Source organism: Eptesicus fuscus, chromosome 7 (assembly GCF_027574615.1).
Source record: "Eptesicus fuscus isolate TK198812 chromosome 7, DD_ASM_mEF_20220401, whole genome shotgun sequence".
In the NCBI taxonomy this organism is placed as follows: domain Eukaryota; kingdom Metazoa; phylum Chordata; class Mammalia; order Chiroptera; family Vespertilionidae; genus Eptesicus; species Eptesicus fuscus.
The window spans coordinates 57,456,378-57,473,101 of NC_072479.1; the positions used below are offsets into that span (position 1 = coordinate 57,456,378).

The window sequence follows — 16,724 nt, forward strand, 5'->3', positions numbered from 1 at the left end:
GCGCCCCCATTCTCCTGCACGAGAGGCTTCCAGTTACCAGAGCAGACCCCGTCCTCTCGAGGGCTCCTCCCTCCCGCCCCCTTCTCCGCCAGCCAAATGCAGCCAGGATACCAGGTGCTGGCCATGGGCTCACCCCGGCTCAGAAAGAGACTGTTTATTGGAAGCTGTTCTCATAACATTCATTAGGCGGCTTTGCAGTCTTGGGACCAGGGATGGGACCAGGGTGGGAATCTCTTCTGACTCTGGGGGGAAGGGATATGGGTGTCCCCACACCTGGGGCTCAGTTGAGGACACTCCTGCGAGTGGCAGAGGTGGTCTTCATGGAATAGGCCTTTTGGGTTCCACTGGAGAACCTCAGGGCATTGCTGCCCATGGTCCCCCCAAAGGCCAGTCCGCCGCCACCACTGGTTCCCCTGTAGGTCAGCCCGCTGCCACCACCCCCGGTGGTATTCATCACAGCTGGGAGAGAAGAGGGGAGGACTCAGTCAGCATGGGCCCGCCACCCAGGCCCCCTCCTCTCACTCCACCCACCCTCCTGCCGGGCTGCCCTTCTCCGCCCACCATCACCTCTCTTTCCCACCCTACCCACCATGGGCCAACCCAGAAGGAGCCTCAGACAGTGCGGGGTGGGGTGCCCCCTGCAAGGCTTCCCTGGGCTGCTGAGTCAGCTCCAGGGCGCCTGCTAGAAGCTACTGAAGGGGAGGAGGCAGGCTCCAGATCCCCACAAGGCCCGACGCTCAGGCCCACATGCCATCCTATAGGCCCCACCCAGTCTGGAGAGCACCAGGGGTGGGCCGAAGCCAAGGACTTACAGATATTTAGGGCTCCCACTCCATCTCCGGTCAACCTGGGGGCAGAGGAGAGACCTGTGAGAGCAGCCCTTCCCTCAGCCCTGGAGGAGATACTCCCAGGCCCCTCCGTCCAGGCCCCATACAGGACTGGTAGTCTGTCCTCTGCCCCACACTTCCAGCCTTCCTTCAACCTTGCTGCAAAATGAGCAGGGAGGAGTGGGGGGCAGGGTTCACTTAGGCCCTCCTACCTACTGGCTGCATGACCTTGGGAATGTCTTAGAGCCTCCATCTCCTCACCCACAAATAGGGCCTCACTCAGAACCAACCTCACAGGGTGGTTTGCCAGAGTTAAATGACACAATGTACCTAAAGCTCTGGGCACACAGGATTAGGTAAATGGTAGCCCCTCTTATTATTACATAGACAGCTGCCTCCCCTAACCAGACCATGAAATCCTCAAAGTGGGCTGGAGCTTACTGATTACTGTGTCTCCAGCCCCTGCATGAGGTCTGGCAGGTAGTAATTACTGTGTGCTGAAATAATTAGTGTATTGTTGACTGAGTGAATGCAGCTCCAACAGGGACTGAGGAGGGAATGGGGAGGTAGGTGGGGTGGCTTTAAGCAGCCAGTGAGGCTGAAGCACGTCTTGCACGGGAAATTAAAAATCTGCCCAAGACAGCTGGGTGTGTTTGCTCTGTGACACACAAGCATTCTCACCAAGCCCTTGGCCTTGGGAATGAGTGTACTCTGCAGGGAGGAGGGGACACCTTGCATTTGCAGAGGGAGTGAGGGAGCCACCTGGCCCCAGCAGCCCCAAGTCCGGGAGGCAGAGCAAAGGCCAAGGGCAAGAAATAGGTATGTAGGAAGCTTCCAGGCCCCTTGTTAAAATGGCCCCTGCAAGTGTGGGGCGTTACTGGCAGTGGGGCGTTACTGGAGGGGGGAGGGGGAAGCCTGGTTGAAATCAGGCAACAATTCCATATAAGAATTCAATTCCTGAAGAACTCAAAAGGGAACCTGAATATCTCGGGCTCTAGTGATCTGTGCGATTTTTCTTTTCTTCACCCTGTCACCCTTTTCTGATCCTAAATAAATATTTGTTTTGTGCCTAATTGTATATTTGTAACTTTGTATTCTTAACGAAAGGCCCCCGCCCCCAAATTGGATGAGTGGATGAGTTTCTAACCCTAGACCTGCCCCTGGGAAGGGCTGAGGGATTAAGACGGGGTGCGGAACGGCGGCCCACAGGCCATATAAGGCCTGTGAAATCACTTGGTCTGGCCCTGCCAAGGCATTGGGGTGAGTTAATTAAATGTTTGACCAATTATAGCAGACTAATTTTTAAGTTCATAATTTTGCTGGCCCACGAATGATGTTATAAATATCCAAATGGCCCTTGGCAGAAAAAGGTTCCCCACCCTGGATTAAGGAATAAAAATGAGGTGTCTATCTCCATGTCCCCAAGAGGTGGAGAGAGGACAGCCTCCTCACCTCCTTCCTCTCTACTCCATTCGTTTCCCATCTTCTCTCCCCAACCCTCCGGAATAATGCTCAGAAAAGAAAAGGGCCTTTGTAAACTCAGCATTTTACTGGTCCAAGTTACTAGTCTCTGAGTGCTTCCTTTGCAGATGTTTTGTCTCCTCTACCCCTCTGCAAGGTCCCCGAAGGCAGAAACATGTCTTACATATTATCTATCTCTGTAGGCCAAGCCATGATGAGTTCTACTTCCAGGGCTTTGCTTACACTGTCCCCTCCCACCCTCTTCAAATCCTGACCTTCCCCCAAGACATACTCTACAGCCTATCTATTGACTGAATGAATCAACCAACCCATCAAGGTGAGAAGGAAGGTCCATCTTCATGGACATATATTCCATGTCTCTCATGAAGAATTCTGTATAAGACTAACCCATCCCAGCCCAGCTGGCATGGCTCAGTGGTTGAGTATCGACCTATGAACCAGGAGGTCACGGTTCCATTACCGATCAGGGCACATGCCTGGGTTGGGGGCCTGATTCCCAGTGTGGGGCATGCAGGAGGCAGCCAATCAATGATTCTCTCTCTACCTCTCCCTTTCTCTCTGGAATAAAAATAAATAAATAAATAGGCTAACCCCTCCCAACCTCCTCTCAGGCTGCAGGTGAGTATGCAAATATCTCTGGGGACAGGGAGAAATTAACCTCCTCCAGCACATTCAGTCAATACCACATGACTTAGCACTTTACATAGTGAGAAGCAGCCTGGGGTTATAGAAGATGCTTAAACCAGGAATCAGCAGAGCTTGACTGCACACCAACCCTGTCCCCTCAATTTATAAAACTGAACCACAGTTTCTCTCTGTATTAACAATCCCTGACCTGTTTACCTGAATGTGTTCTAAGGGTCAAATAAGATGACCCTGCTAATGGCCACCCACATGAAATTATTACTTCAGCTTTTCCAATGAGCTTTACACCACATGGGAACATGGTCTTTGCTTCTAGGTCATCTCAAGGGCAAAGAAGTAGGTCTCAACTGTACCCCGCTGCACTCCCACCTCCAGTGCCCTGCATAAGAGGGTGCATAGGACATGCTTGTCAATGGATAAATGTCAAGCCCTAGGCCCTGCTGAGCTCCAGAAGGATCCCTTTCTCAGCTTCTGTGACCTCACCGGCACTCCTCGCCCTCCAGCAACTTGCGGTAGGTGGCAATCTCGATGTCCAGGGCCAGCTTGATGTTCATGAGCTCCTGGTACTCCCGGAGCTGCCGGGCCATGTCCTGCCTGGCTCGCTGCAGGGCAGCCTCCAGTTCCTCCTGCTTGGCACGTGCATCCTTGAGTGCCATCTCCCCACGGTCCTCAGCCTCAGCAATGGCAGCCTCCAACTTGGCACGCTGTGGGCAAGAGAGGAGCTGTGAGGTGGGGGCAGGTCTCACCAGTCACTGCCTTCCTGCCTCCCCATCCTGTGGCGAGCACCTGGGCAACTTGCTGACAGGGCTTCACTGGCGCCAGCCTACTTCCCCAAGCACCAGAGGATCCCACGGGTTAAAAACAGGGGTTCTGATACCCAATACCTAGGTTCTAATTCTGTCTCTGCCACTTCGTGCTATGTGAACTTGGATGAATCAACCTTTCTAAGCCAAAGTCTCCTCTTTTCTAAAATAGCAGTAATCCTGGTGTCTACCTCATAGGGACATTGTGAGCATTAAATGAAGTAATATACAAATTTGGCAGTGTCCAGCATAGAGCAAGCACTTCATAAATGCTATTAGGGTTACTATCCTATATAATAAAGAGATGATATGCAAATTGACCCTCACTCTGTCACACCATCACAAGATGGCCACGCCCACAGCAGAGGCAGGGTTCCCATAACGAGCCATAATGAGCAATCAGCAGAGACCTGAGGCTGCATGGCACCCAGCTGGGGCAGGGGACCTGAGGCTGCACCCCTGCCCCAGGCTGGCGGACCTGAGGCCGCGCCCCCAGCCCAGCAGGGCTTGACAGGGGTGGGGCCGGCCGGGTCTGAAATGGGGGTGGGGCTGGCCAGGGCTGGGTCTTGTGCGATTTTGAGGTGCACACGGGTGAGCGGGATCTTGACTCTGGGTACTATGGCGTGCCCCAGACTCTGACAAGAGAGAGATTTTCATATACATTTTACTAATTTCCTTTCATCACTGATACTTCTATTATAGAGAAAGGGCAAATAGCAATATTAAAATATTTCCTCTAATTAATTCTTTTATTTTTTTTTAAATATATTTTATTGATTTTTTACAGAGAGGAAGAGAGAGGGATAGAAAGTTAGAAACATCGATGATAGAGCAACATCGATCAGCTGCCTCTTGCACAACCCCTACCGGGGATGTGCCCACAACCAAGGTACATGCCCTTGACCGGAATCGAACCCGGGACCCTTCAGTCCGCAGGCCGACGCTCTATCCACTGAGCCAAACCGGTTTCGGCTAATTAATTCCCTTTTAATGTGTATGAATTTCTTGCACCGGGCCACTAGTTATTAATAAACTAGAGGCCCAGTGCATGAAAATTCATGCACTGGAATGGGGGTCCCTCAGCCTGGCCTGCCCCCTCTCACAGTCCGGGAGCCCTCAGGGGCTGGAGGCAACCCAGTGATCAGGGGAAGGTGACGCCCCCATCATACCTCTGCTGCTGCCACTGCTGGCGGCGCAAGCCTCAGCTGGCCCTGATTACCTGAGTCTCGGGCAGCCCTGGGTGGCTGGACAGTCGCCATCTGAGGCTTGCCTGCGCCTTGGGCAGGCCCTGGGCGGCTGGGGGGCTGAGGGGACTGGGGGACTCTGGAGGCAGGCGTGCGGAGTGGCCGGGCCCACCTGGGGGCGAGCCCGGCCGTGCCACACTGGGCGCCACCATCTTGTGGCTGTGGGCACCACCGTCTTTGAGGGTGTGGCAGTCAATTAGCATATTCCCTCCTTATTGGCTGTGGGTGCCGCCATCTTTGTGAGGGCATGATGGTCAATTAGTATATTCCTTCTTTATTAGATAGAATCCTATTATGATTTGCAAATGCCCAGCTCCCCATGGCTGGAGGGCCTCCAAAGACATGGGATCCTAGTTAAGTTCCCAAATGTCAGGCAGCAGACAGAACCAAAACCATCTTCAAAACTGGAAGCAGTTTGGAACAGGCCCGGAGCACTGCTTGGAGCCCCAGGTTCGGGAGGGGTGATCCGATTCATGATGGACCTGAGCAATAACCGCCACTTCCTGCCCAGCTATGGCGTTCCCTCTGCTTGTGGTTCACCCCCACCACCAGGGGTCTATCCTGTCAGCTAGAGGGCCACCATCCCCACCCAGGCCCTGGGCAGTGCTCCTTCTCCTTCCTTCTCACCTACCATGCCCTGTCTCCGGATCCCCTCTCCTTAGCTCATGCACTCTGTCCTCTGCCCAGCCCCCCAATCTTCCCCAGGAGGCCCTCTGACACTCTCTGCCCCTCACTCACCTGTCAGTGCCCTTCCCTGTCACACTGGTGCCCCCTTGGCAAGGCCCACCCCACTGCCTCTCGGCCTCTTGATGGTGGCAGACACCCCAACTCTGGGGCCTGGTTCTGCCCTATAGTGTGAGAGGAGACCCGGATGCAGCAGAAGCTGCAGGGTTTGGGCAGCCGCCATTCATGATGCTGTGCCTCCCCACTGGCCTGGAAGCTGGCTTGCTTCACCGGTGACTCATGGCCCTGCATCTGTGTCAGAGGCCTCCGCCCGCATGTCAACAGGCCCACAGGGCTCCGAGGGGAGGACATTTCTGGGCAAACCACCCCCACATCCCATCCTCCCAGCTCATCTGGAAGTTAGCTCTCTGAAGCTGCCACACTGGTCACCTTCCCTCCCTCCCCGCTGCAGACACCTGCTCAGGCTTAGCTGCCCCTCCCACCTCTGTGGCTGTGCCAGGTGCTGGGAAGGGAGGAGCAGTGAACCAGACAAATGGGGCCCCTGCTCTAAGGTAGCATTTTTTATATTCCAGTGGATGTGGGGGACAGTCAATATATAATTAATGAGACAGAACATTTCAGAGAGTGATGGGTGCTTCATTCAGACAGACTGCTCATAGGTAGTTGAAAAAGTCATCCCTGAGATCTTTTGTTCTAAACCCCAGGGACAGGAAAGGGGCAGCCATGTATGGAGCTGGGAGAACCACATTCCAAGTAGAGGCAACACCAAGTGCAAAGGCCCTGAAGCATGAAAACGCCTGGCAAATAAATGCAAGGTACAGGAAGCGGGCGAGTGTGGCCGGAGCATAGCAAGCGAGGGAGTGGGGGAAAGTGAGGTCAGGACTGAGACGGAGCCTTGTGAGCCACAGTAAGGGCTTCTCCTGGCCACTGTGCTCCACTCCCCACCCCCCACCACTGGGAGCTCCCAGGCACAGCTTATGGCACCAGAGCTAGGTGCAAGGAGAGTGCTCAGTACCAAGATGGTAACGAATGGTGGTTCCTCTCCGGCCGGTCAGCCCAAGGCTTCTTCCACAGGCGCTATGCCCAGCTAGGCTCCTCTCCTCCCTTGGGCCCGAGCCTAAAGCTGGCCAAGAACATTCCGTCCTGGAGCTCTCACACGTGGGCCTGAGCTGCACCAGCCTCAGCCAGGCCCGGGTTGGGCAGTGGGTGGGGGGCAGGGGCAGGCTGACACTGCCCCCGCCTCGGCCAGCCTCCTGCTCCTCACTGTCAGCTGGTTGCCCTGCACACACCCTAAGAAGTAGGGAGGAGCAAGGAGGAGGGTTTGTGCCCACCTGGTTCTTGATGTTGTCGATCTCAGCCTGCAGCCTCTGCATGGCCCGGTTCATCTCCGCAATCTCATTCCGGGTGCTCCGGAGATCCGCCCCGTGCTTCCCGGCCTGGGCCTGCAGGGTCTCTAACTGCAACGGCCACACAGAGAAGTATGGCAAGGCGTGAGCGATGATTGCAGGCGACTTGTCCCTCTTCCCAACCAAGGAAGGCCCAAGATTCTGAGTGGCAAACCCTCTCAGCTTATCTTCCCAGGGAGGGAAACTCTGACTCCCAGCAATCTTCACCCAAAGCTAAGAGGCCAGACATAGGGCAGTGGGTGGCTCAGAGGCTCAGTTTCCTCCCAGACAAGACAGAGAGGACCAGGATGGCTCCTGGGGCCCACCCCCACGGATCCTGAGGCTCTTCCCATCCCCATCACATCATAGTGCTGGAGGATCCCTGGAAGTCTGAGGTCCTCACCTATCAAGCACCCGCCTCCTCAGCACCACCCAGTTCACAGATGAGGAGAGTGAATCCCAGGGAATGAAGGCACTGCTCACCGATCACTCAGCAAATCTGAGCCCAGGTCTCCTGGTTGGCGTACCTGTATTCTCACCTGTGCTCCACGGATGACTCCCCATCCTGCAGACAGCCCTCTATGCTGCTTTAAACCCTGCCTCGGGCTCTCTCCTCCAGAACCCCGACCCTTCCCTCAGCACCTTCACAGTCAGCTGTACTGCCTCCATACAGTGCCTGGTCTGCAGCCCTAGGACCCTGCTTTTCCATCTATTTGCTGTGTGGAGTTAGGCAAATTACTGACCCTTTCTGTGCTTCAGTTTCCTCATCTGTAAAATGGGGATAATACAGTGCCTACCTGATAGGGCTGTTCTGTGGTTTAAATGAGTCAATACAGGTAAAACATCTGAAACACTGCCTAACACTATGAATACTCGCCACATTTTACCTATTACAATTATTAAATCATGTCCACTTCTTCTGCCCTGCTCCCGCATCAGGGCAGGGCCCTGTCCTTTGCAATCCTCCTTTTCACAGGACACTGGCGAGCACCACAGACTCGCCAGAACTGTGGAACCAGGCCCTAAAGGCTTGAAACCGAGTGAGGAAGGAAAACTGCCACCAAGGACCCTGCAGGAGGAGGAAATGTGTCCCCAGAGGCTACACACCTTGGTCTGGTACGCGGTCTCGGCCTCGGCCCGGCTACGGTTGGCCATCTCCTCGTACTGGGCCTTGACCTCCGCAATGATGCTGTCCAGGTCCAGGGAGCGGCTGTTGTCCATGGACAGCACCACGGACGTGTCGGAGATCTGGGACTGCAGCTCTGACAGCTCCTGTAGGGACCAGACAGAACATCGGGACCTGGGGCATGACATACCCGTGCCCATCCTGGGAGTCCCCACACACCAGGGAAAGAAAAAGGGAGGAGAGGCCAGAGTGGGCGTGAGTCACCAGGCAGGGAGAGGGTACAGGACAGCATCTGCTAAATAGTTCCACCCACCCTGGCTCCCTGAAGAGCCCCTTAGCAACTTCTCAACTAAGCGTCTGACAGGGTGTGGTGAGCTGTGACGTCTCCTGCCATGAGGTGCTGCCGGGCGTGAGCTCTACTCTGGAGGGGAGCACTAGGGGGTGAGTAAAGTAAATCATGTTCTATAACAAAACGCTCTGCAACTTTTAAGTCTGATGACATGGCTGTATTTACAAACAGGGAAATGTACCTGTGACATACTGTTATATGGAAAAGGTATGGTTCTGTTTTTATTAAAATATATATTTCTACTACAGGCCCGGTGCATGAAATTTGTGCACGGGGGGGGGGGGGGGATGTCCCTCAGCCCAGCCTGCACCCTCTCCAATCTGGGACCCCTCGGGGGATGTCCAACTGCCCATTTAGGCCCAATCCCATCCCCCTCACAATCCAGGACTGCTGGTTCCCAACCGCTCACCTGCCTGCCTGCCTGATTGCCCCTAACAGCTTCTGCCTGCCAGCCTGATCACCCCCTAACCACTCCCCTGGCAGCCTGAGCGACGCCTAACTGCTCCCCTGCCAGCCCGATCGCCCCAAACTGCCCTCTCCTGCTGACCTGGTCATCCCTAACTGCCCTCCCCTGCCAACCTGGTCACCCCTAACTGCCCTCCCCTGCCTGCCTGGTTGCCCTCAACTGCCCTCCCCTGCAGGCCCAGTCCCCCCCAACTGCCCTCCCCTGCAGGCCCGGTCACCCCCAACTGCCCTCCCCTGCAGGCCTGGTCATCCCCAACTGTCCTCCCCTGCTGGCCTGGTCACCCCCACCTGCCTTCCCCTGCAGGCCTGGTCCCCCCCCCAACTCCCCTCCCCTGTCAGCCTGGTCGCCCCCAACTGCCCTCCCCTGCAGGCCTGGTCCCCCCCCCCAACTCCCCTCCCCTGTCAGCCTGGTCGCCCCCAACTGCCCTCCCCTGCCGCCCTGGTCGCCCCAACTGCCCTCCCCTGTAGGCCTGGTTGCCCCCAACTGCCCTCCCTCCCCTACAGGCCTGGTCGCCCCCAACTGCCCTCCTCTGCTGGCCTGGTCACCCCTAACTGCCCTCCCCTGCTGGCCTGATCGCCACAACTGCCCTCCCCTGCCAGCCATCTTGTGGTGGCCATCTTGTGACCACATGGGGGCGGCCATCTTGTGTAAGGGCATGACAGTCAATTTGCATATTACCTCTTTATTATATAGGATATCTCTATGTGTATATATGCACAAAAAATGTCTGGAAAGGTAGATACGAAGATGATAAGAGCAGGTATAGGTGACCTGTTTCCAATTTTATGCTTTACTTAATTTTCTGGACTTTTTTGCAATGAGTACCTATTTCATAATGAGAAGAACATAATTATATATACATATATAATACACACACAGACATATGCATATAGTTATATATACATAGATATATAGGTAAAAATATGGCATGTGACATATATATGAAGACTTGCACTAAGATTAAAAATGCCTAAAGAAAGCCTCAAGGATCCAGCCCATGAAATTAACATGTGGAAATTCACTCTGAGGGGCTAATGGAGGCTGAATACTCAGGCACAGACTAGACTGAAATGAGAAATGAGAACTGTACGTAGGTTAATATGTAATTATGTCCCAGACCAGTCCTGCCAGATGACTGGCCACCCTATCCTCTGCCTCAGGCCAGAGCCTCACACAGATGGCAGTGGAAAGGATTTTAGGTCCCATGAGGGAAAGAGCTGGAAGCCCAGCGCAGGGCAAGAGTGAGTGGGAGAGAATGAGATGGGAAGGTGAACAGAGTGGCCAGTTGGCAGGAAGCCTCACCCAGTCCCCCTGGGTGGAAACTCTCAGGTATTCATCTCTCCTGACTCCAGCTCCCTTGCCTGCCCCACCCAGCCCACCACTGAACTCCATCACAGCCTGGGATCCCTTGACATCATCCTTGCTCCTTCAGCCCCTCCCTATCCCACTTGCAGAATAATGGTCTTTCCATGTCTCTGAAAGGCCAATCCTGATGGACCCTACCACCCTGCTCTGATAAGACCAGCTCGTCCCGAACTCCCCGTCCATTGAGATTCCTAAGGATAAAGGTACCCCCACACAGTCAACACACACCCAGACTAGCCCAGAGGTGGGGGTAGACCAGATGGCCCCCTGGTTAGGACATGTAGGACATGTATCCCACTCCTAAGGATCTCACCGTCTCGTAGAAGGTCCTGAGGAAGTCGATATCCTCATTCAGGGCATTCACCTTGGCTTCCAACTCCACTTTGTTCATGTAGGCAACATCCACGTCCTGGGAGGGGTGGTGAGAAGTACACAGACCATTTAGCAGGGATGGGAGTAAGCTAGCACTGTCCATCCTACAGAGCCAACCCCACTGCCCTACCAAGAAGCATACAGTTTCTCAGGCTGCCTGACATGCTCACGGCATGAAGTTTCCTCCACTCGATTCTCCCAGGCTGCATGATTGACATCTCCATGAAGCCCCAGGACCGGAGGTACTTTCTCCGTTCTGGCAGCCCAGAGCAGTCTAAAGCCCCAAACCCAACACTTTACCTGTTCCTAAAGGCTTTGGTGGTTTAGACACTCCCCTGGCTCTGCCACCTACTAGCTATGAGCCTCAACTTCTGATCAGTCAAATAAGAGAGCATAAAACCACTCAGACTCCAGGGCACCACTCTCAGACATGGAACATCTCAAGCCTGAGTGTTTAACTAGCAGCATGGGGGTCTGGCACAGGTGGGCCACAGATAGCACCACAGGTCCCGATGATGTCTGGATCCCTTCTAGCCACACTTTCCTGTGGTTAAACTCCTATAGGAAGTGCATCCCTGAATCTCCAAGGGCCCAGCACTTGGGGGTGGGGAGGCAGCTGCATTTATGTGGATGGTCCTGGAAAACTCAGCTGCTCAGTGAATGTGCATTGAATCAGAATCTTAAATCAAGCCCCTGTAAGATATTTCTAAGACCTTCCAGGTTCGGCTTGCACATGACCAGGGACGGGGAACTTACTCTGCCTCGAGGCAGCCCATTCCACTCATTCAGCAGGTATTTCCAGCCTGCCATGTGCCACCTTTGTCTGTAATGAAATGTTCTGACTGTGCTAGAACATTTCCTTATTTGGTGTTGGAATCTCCCCTTCTAACTTCCATCCTTTGATATTAATGCTAACCCCTCCAGGCCCAGAAACAAGTCTAGTGACTAACCAGACACACACAAATAAATAAACACACACACACACACACACACACACACACACACACACACAAAGTGCATGTGCGCACGCACACGAACACAAGACAGGCTATGCTATAACGGCCCGACTTCCAGATCTCTCCTTCTCCAAGCCCATCATTCCCTTCTCTAGTCCCTAGAGCAGACCTTGGTCACAGGTCTCTATTGGCTGCTCAGGTGAGAGGGCCATGCGGTCTCCTATCCCATGTGTTCAGACAACATCCCCCATCCCTCCTATCTGCCCCCCTCACCTTTTTCAGCACCACAAACTCATTCTCAGCAGCCGTGCGCCGGTTAATTTCCTCTTCATATCTGCAGTAGAGGAGGAGGGCATGGTGTTGGTGCAGGTTTGTCTCCACCCCCCTCAGATGCAGGTGTGAAAATCTACCCTGCATCACCCTCACCTTCTCCTTAATGACACCCCTGAGAAAACAAGTGTCAGCCATGAAAACCAATGCCCCCAACTTTCCCATAGGGTGGTTCCTAAGGCTTTGAGGCTTGGCATGGGATAGGCGGGGGCCGGGGGGGGGGGAGCGGGGGGGGGGGGCAGAGAACATGTGAACTAAAGGACGAAGGCTGCATATGCTGGGAGAAAGCAAAGAATAAAAGCCATGCTTACAGACGGCTTCATACGGGGCCTACACTGTTACATGCTAGCTATGCATTTGCTCATTGAATCCTCACAACAATCTTTTTTTAAATCTTCACCCAAGGAGATATTTTATTGATGAGAGAGAGGGGGGGGGGGGCGGGAGAGAGGGGGGAGAGAAACATCCATGGGCTGGGGATCAAACCCGCAACCTAGATTTGTGCCCTGACAGAGAACCAAACACGCAACCTTGTTGGTGTACGGGACAATGCTCAACCTACTGAGCCACCCAGCTTGGCAATCCCCACACAATCTTACCACAATGGCACGAGATTAGCAGGGCAGGGAGCAGAGGCACAGAGAGGCAGCGTGATCTGTCCAGTCACTACGCTGTTAAGTGGCAAAGCCCAGATTTGGAACCTGGCAGTCTGACTCCAGGCCCATGCCTTAACCACCACCTAACCCTATCCCCTGAGGGGGAAGAAGGGGCCTGAAAGGGAGGAACCTTGTGGAATCAGAGAGGGGGTGCATAAATTCCTGGAATAACCAGGCCCCAACGAGGTGGCCTAGTCCCCCTCCCCCCTCCCATCCCTCTTTGTCCCAAGGAGCCAGCCCCACCCATAGGAGGACATCAGCAAAGCAGGGCACAGAGCAAGAGAGCAGGTGGGCTTGCCCGAGTATTTACTGGGAAACTGAAATAAAAAGGTGTCAGAAACAGGAACAACTGTGGTGGGGAGCAGGGTGTTTGGGCAGGCAGGCAGCCTCAGGAACCGACTCTCACGGTCCCGCCCCCTCAGGCCCGATAGGGTGGTTATGGAAACATCCCTGAGGCTCTCTGTCCACCCCTGCCTGGGTGATGCACGCTGGGCCTGAGAGTGTGCAGATGGGAGCTTCTGGGCAGCTGCACCCAGAGCCCTCCCTGTGCCTCCTTCAGCCCAGCCGGGAGCTCAGCCTGACTCCACAGGAAAGCTCTGTGGGCTTTGGGGTGAGGGCAAGTATGTGTGCCCACAAATTCAAATGCACATAACAAAAGGGGCTCACTAAAAATAAAAGACAAAAGGGGCTTGCTGGTTGCCCCAGGCCTTCCCTGCCTTGCACCTGCCTGTTCCACCTGCTGTGAGGCTTAGCCTGTTGACTGTTGCCCTAGGGAAATAGGGGTGAGCACTCTCCTCAGAGGCCTTTGTTTGTTCTACCTCCAGTCAGTGCCAGTGTCCCTGCTCTGGCTTCGTCATGCACCTCCAGGCAGGGCACAGAGCTCACTCACTGCCCCGATGCCCACTGTGCAGGCATGCCAGGGTGGGGCAGCCCAAGCCTCAAGCTTCGGTTTCTATTCAGTGAGAAAACTTAGTGGACACCTCAAAGGCCTGTCCCAAAAACCCCAGCCTTCGTGGACCCTGGACTCCCCGCCCCTTCTCACAGCCCCCTTTCTGGTTCCTGCCCTGATCACAGCCCCCTTTCTGGTTCCTGCCCTGATCACACCCACCCCTCAGCCTCTGCACCCTCTCTCCTGGCTCACAATTATCATTCTCTCTCCTTACTTCTTTCCAGACCAAGTTGGTTCCATGTCTCCTCCAGGGCCCCAGAGGCCCCAGATTCTCCAGTGATCTGCTATATGATCTTGATCGAGTCCCTCAACTCTCTAGTCTCTAATTCCTCACCTGAAGGAAATGAGGGTTGTGCAAATTTGAAGAACATCTGTCATACCTTCTGCCCTACCCTCTCTTGGGGTCTTGGTCAGGCGCCCAAAAGGAAAGGGCAGGGCAGGGCAGAGATATTTTACTAATTCAGGATAAAAAGACCAGGATGACTTGGAAACAGCCCTCAGGGACAAAGAGGGACTAGGACAGGCAGGGAATGTGTTAGTCAAGACCATTCAGGGTACTGTGCAGCTTCACCCTCTGACCCCTAACCCAGAGGGGACTGGCAGAGGGCCAGCTGACTGGGTGCACATCCGAACCCTCAGACCCCACAGTTCACACTGAGAGGCAATACTTATTCTTGAAGTCTTCCACCACGTCCTGTGTGCTCCGCAGCTCCATCTCCAAGCGACTCCCATCCATCTGCAGGGCCTCGAGCTGCTTCCGCAGGCCAGCAATATAGGCTTCAAAGATGCCTGGGACACGGCTGCTCTTGACGGACTTCTGCTCCTGCAGCAGAGTCCACTTGGTCTCCAACAGCTTGTTCTGCTGCTCCAGAAACCGCACCTAGAATGGAAATGGAGGAGGAAACTGATGAGGGGCAGACCGTGCTGCCCACAGTGGGACCGGAAGGGTCCCCAGCCACCCAGCAGCACCCATACTCCCACTGGCTGTTCCCCCAGCCCTTGGCCCTCGCCTCTGGGAAAATAACCCTGAACAAGCCTCTTCTCCAGGACTCTCAGTCACGAGTGTCTTAGACTGTGACCCAGGGGTCAAGTGTACCTGGTTCACCAGTGTGTCTGGGCCTTGTGCTAAATTTAAGGTCTCTTCCCTTCTATGCACCCCATTGAATTATGGGTAATCTCCACCTCCCTCTCTGTGTCCTTCCTGTCAGTGTCCTGGGCCTCCCGGCCTCCTCCCTTCAGGCTGGGACCTGCCTGTCCTCCCTCAGTATCCTCTCTCCCCTTCCCCTTTCTTCCAACAAGGCCTCAGCACAGAGTGCTACAACCAGTCAATGTAAAATGAGCACCTATTATGTGCTCAGCCCTGGGGCCCAAAAGGGCCCTAAGGAGCACCCAGTATGACTGGGAGTGGAAAGCAAGCCTTCTCAGAACCAGCAACTCAGGGCAGCGGGACCTGGGGGTTGTGGACAGTGAGACAGAGCAGCTCAACAGCAGGGAAGGAACCTGGGCCTGGGAGGCCTGGGCCTGGGCAGAGCCGGAAGGACATGCACAGTCTGAATGGTGAAGGAGAAGAGGGCACTGGAGGCGTGGGGAGGTGGCCTGGTCTACACCTGAGGGAGGAGACCCTGGCCAGCGGGCCCAGCTGGGTTAGCTTTTAGTTCCTGGGTCCAGCCCCACTTTGCCGGACATCTAGACCCACCAGTCAAGCCTGCCCCCCTCCCTTCCACCCCCCACTCTCACTTCCCACCCCAGCCCCACCCCTCTGGAAAAACACCTCCCAAATGTCCCTTCCCCCTCCCTGTCCCCAAACGGGCTGTCTCCAAAGGCAGTTCCAACCTCACTCACTTCCTACCACCAAAGGGAAGCTAGAGGACCAGGGAGGGCGTGGTGGGCGTGGTGGGGGCCTCCCTACCGCCCTCCAGCCCTTTATTTTCAGCATCTGCCTTAGGGTAGACAGTGGGGCTAAGGGGGGGCCTCCCCAGCTGGGAACTGCGTTTCACCCCTACCCCACTACTGACTCCACACAGCCCCCTCGCAGAGAAAGGGGCCCAGAAAGAGAGACACTCCTGTCCCCGGCCTCTGGGGCTCCGGACATTGGCGGAAAGGGAGCCTAGTTCTCCCAGCGCCCGACCCGTGTGCAATCAGGGCTGAGGGCCGCGGTGGCCTGGAGCGTGGCTCACCTTGTCGATGAAGGACGCGAACTTGTTGTTGAGGATCTTGATCTGCTCGCGCTCCTCCTGGCGCACCTGCTGGATGGAGGGGTCAATGTCCACCTGCAGCGGGGCCAGCAGGCTCTGATTGATGGTGACCTGGTGGATGCCGGCGCCCCCCGGCCCCCCGTAGGCGGAGTGCACGGCCACGCGCGGCCGCAGGGCTCCCAGGCCGTAGAGGCTGCCGCTGCGGGAGCCGCCGGCGCGCACCGAGCTCAGGCGCACCTGCGCCCCGCGCCCCGGGAAGGTGGCGGAGCGCGAGCTGAAGACCTGGGAGCTGAAGTGGGTGGACATGCTGGCGGCACCGGGCTGGACTTAGCAGTGGGCGAGAGGGAGCCGAACTCGCTGACCTTCGGGCAAACCTGGCCGCTTTTATCCGCTAGGCGCCGGCCCAGCGGCTTACACAGGTAGGGGCGGGGCTGGCCGCCGGCCACCTTTCTCTGCGCCCCCCCCCCCGCCCCTCCCAGGGCCGCGCTTCCGCCTTCGCCCTCCGCACCGCCCACCCCGCAGAGGCCAGGCTTTCAGTCCGAACCAGAACAGTCCGGAGTGAGGAGGGCGGTAGTCCGAGAGAGCCGAGAGAGCCGTGGGAAACAGCGGCCCGTGCCGGACCCCGTCAGGGAAGGCTTCTTGGAGGGGCTAGGGCAGTGAGTGCAGATCCACTCCTGAGGCCAGGGCAGGGCGATCAGCGGTGAAAGATTGGCGGAAGAGGTGGTCAGAAAAGCTCCAGGCCAGGAGTCAGCCCCCACCCAGCGCACCCCCCCCCCCCCCCCCCGCACTATTGAAAACCAGAAAACCACTCCTTAACAGCCCCCTCCAGGTGCTGCTCCTCCTTGAGAGATCAGCTCAGTTCTTGAGGCATCTGACCCCAGGGTGGGCCT

The 16,724-nt window shown here is 55.7% G+C and overlaps 1 protein-coding gene across 3 annotated transcripts; it reads right to left on the bottom strand.

Annotated features, from left to right (window-relative positions):
- Positions 1–115: 115 nt before the first annotated feature.
- KRT7 (keratin 7) lies at positions 116–16,411 on the bottom strand. 3 transcript variants are annotated; one of them, XM_054719059.1, is made up of 10 exons: positions 16,379–16,411; positions 15,817–15,882; positions 14,308–14,519; positions 11,978–12,038; positions 10,690–10,785; positions 8,178–8,342; positions 7,017–7,142; positions 3,438–3,658; positions 813–847; positions 116–459 (listed from the first exon to the last, which is right to left on the bottom strand). In XM_054719059.1, exons 3-10 carry the CDS (start codon positions 14,373–14,375, stop codon positions 281–283), a joined length of 951 nt encoding a protein of 316 aa, XP_054575034.1. In that variant the 5' UTR covers positions 14,376–14,519; positions 15,817–15,882; positions 16,379–16,411; the 3' UTR covers positions 116–280. The 3 variants fall into 3 exon arrangements, with proteins under 3 accessions (XP_054575034.1, XP_054575033.1, XP_008139143.1); XM_054719058.1 differs by lacking the exon at positions 16,379–16,411 and adding an exon at positions 16,197–16,236; XM_008140921.3 differs by lacking the exon at positions 16,379–16,411 and having other exon boundaries at positions 15,817–16,239.
- Positions 16,412–16,724: the final 313 nt, after the last annotated feature.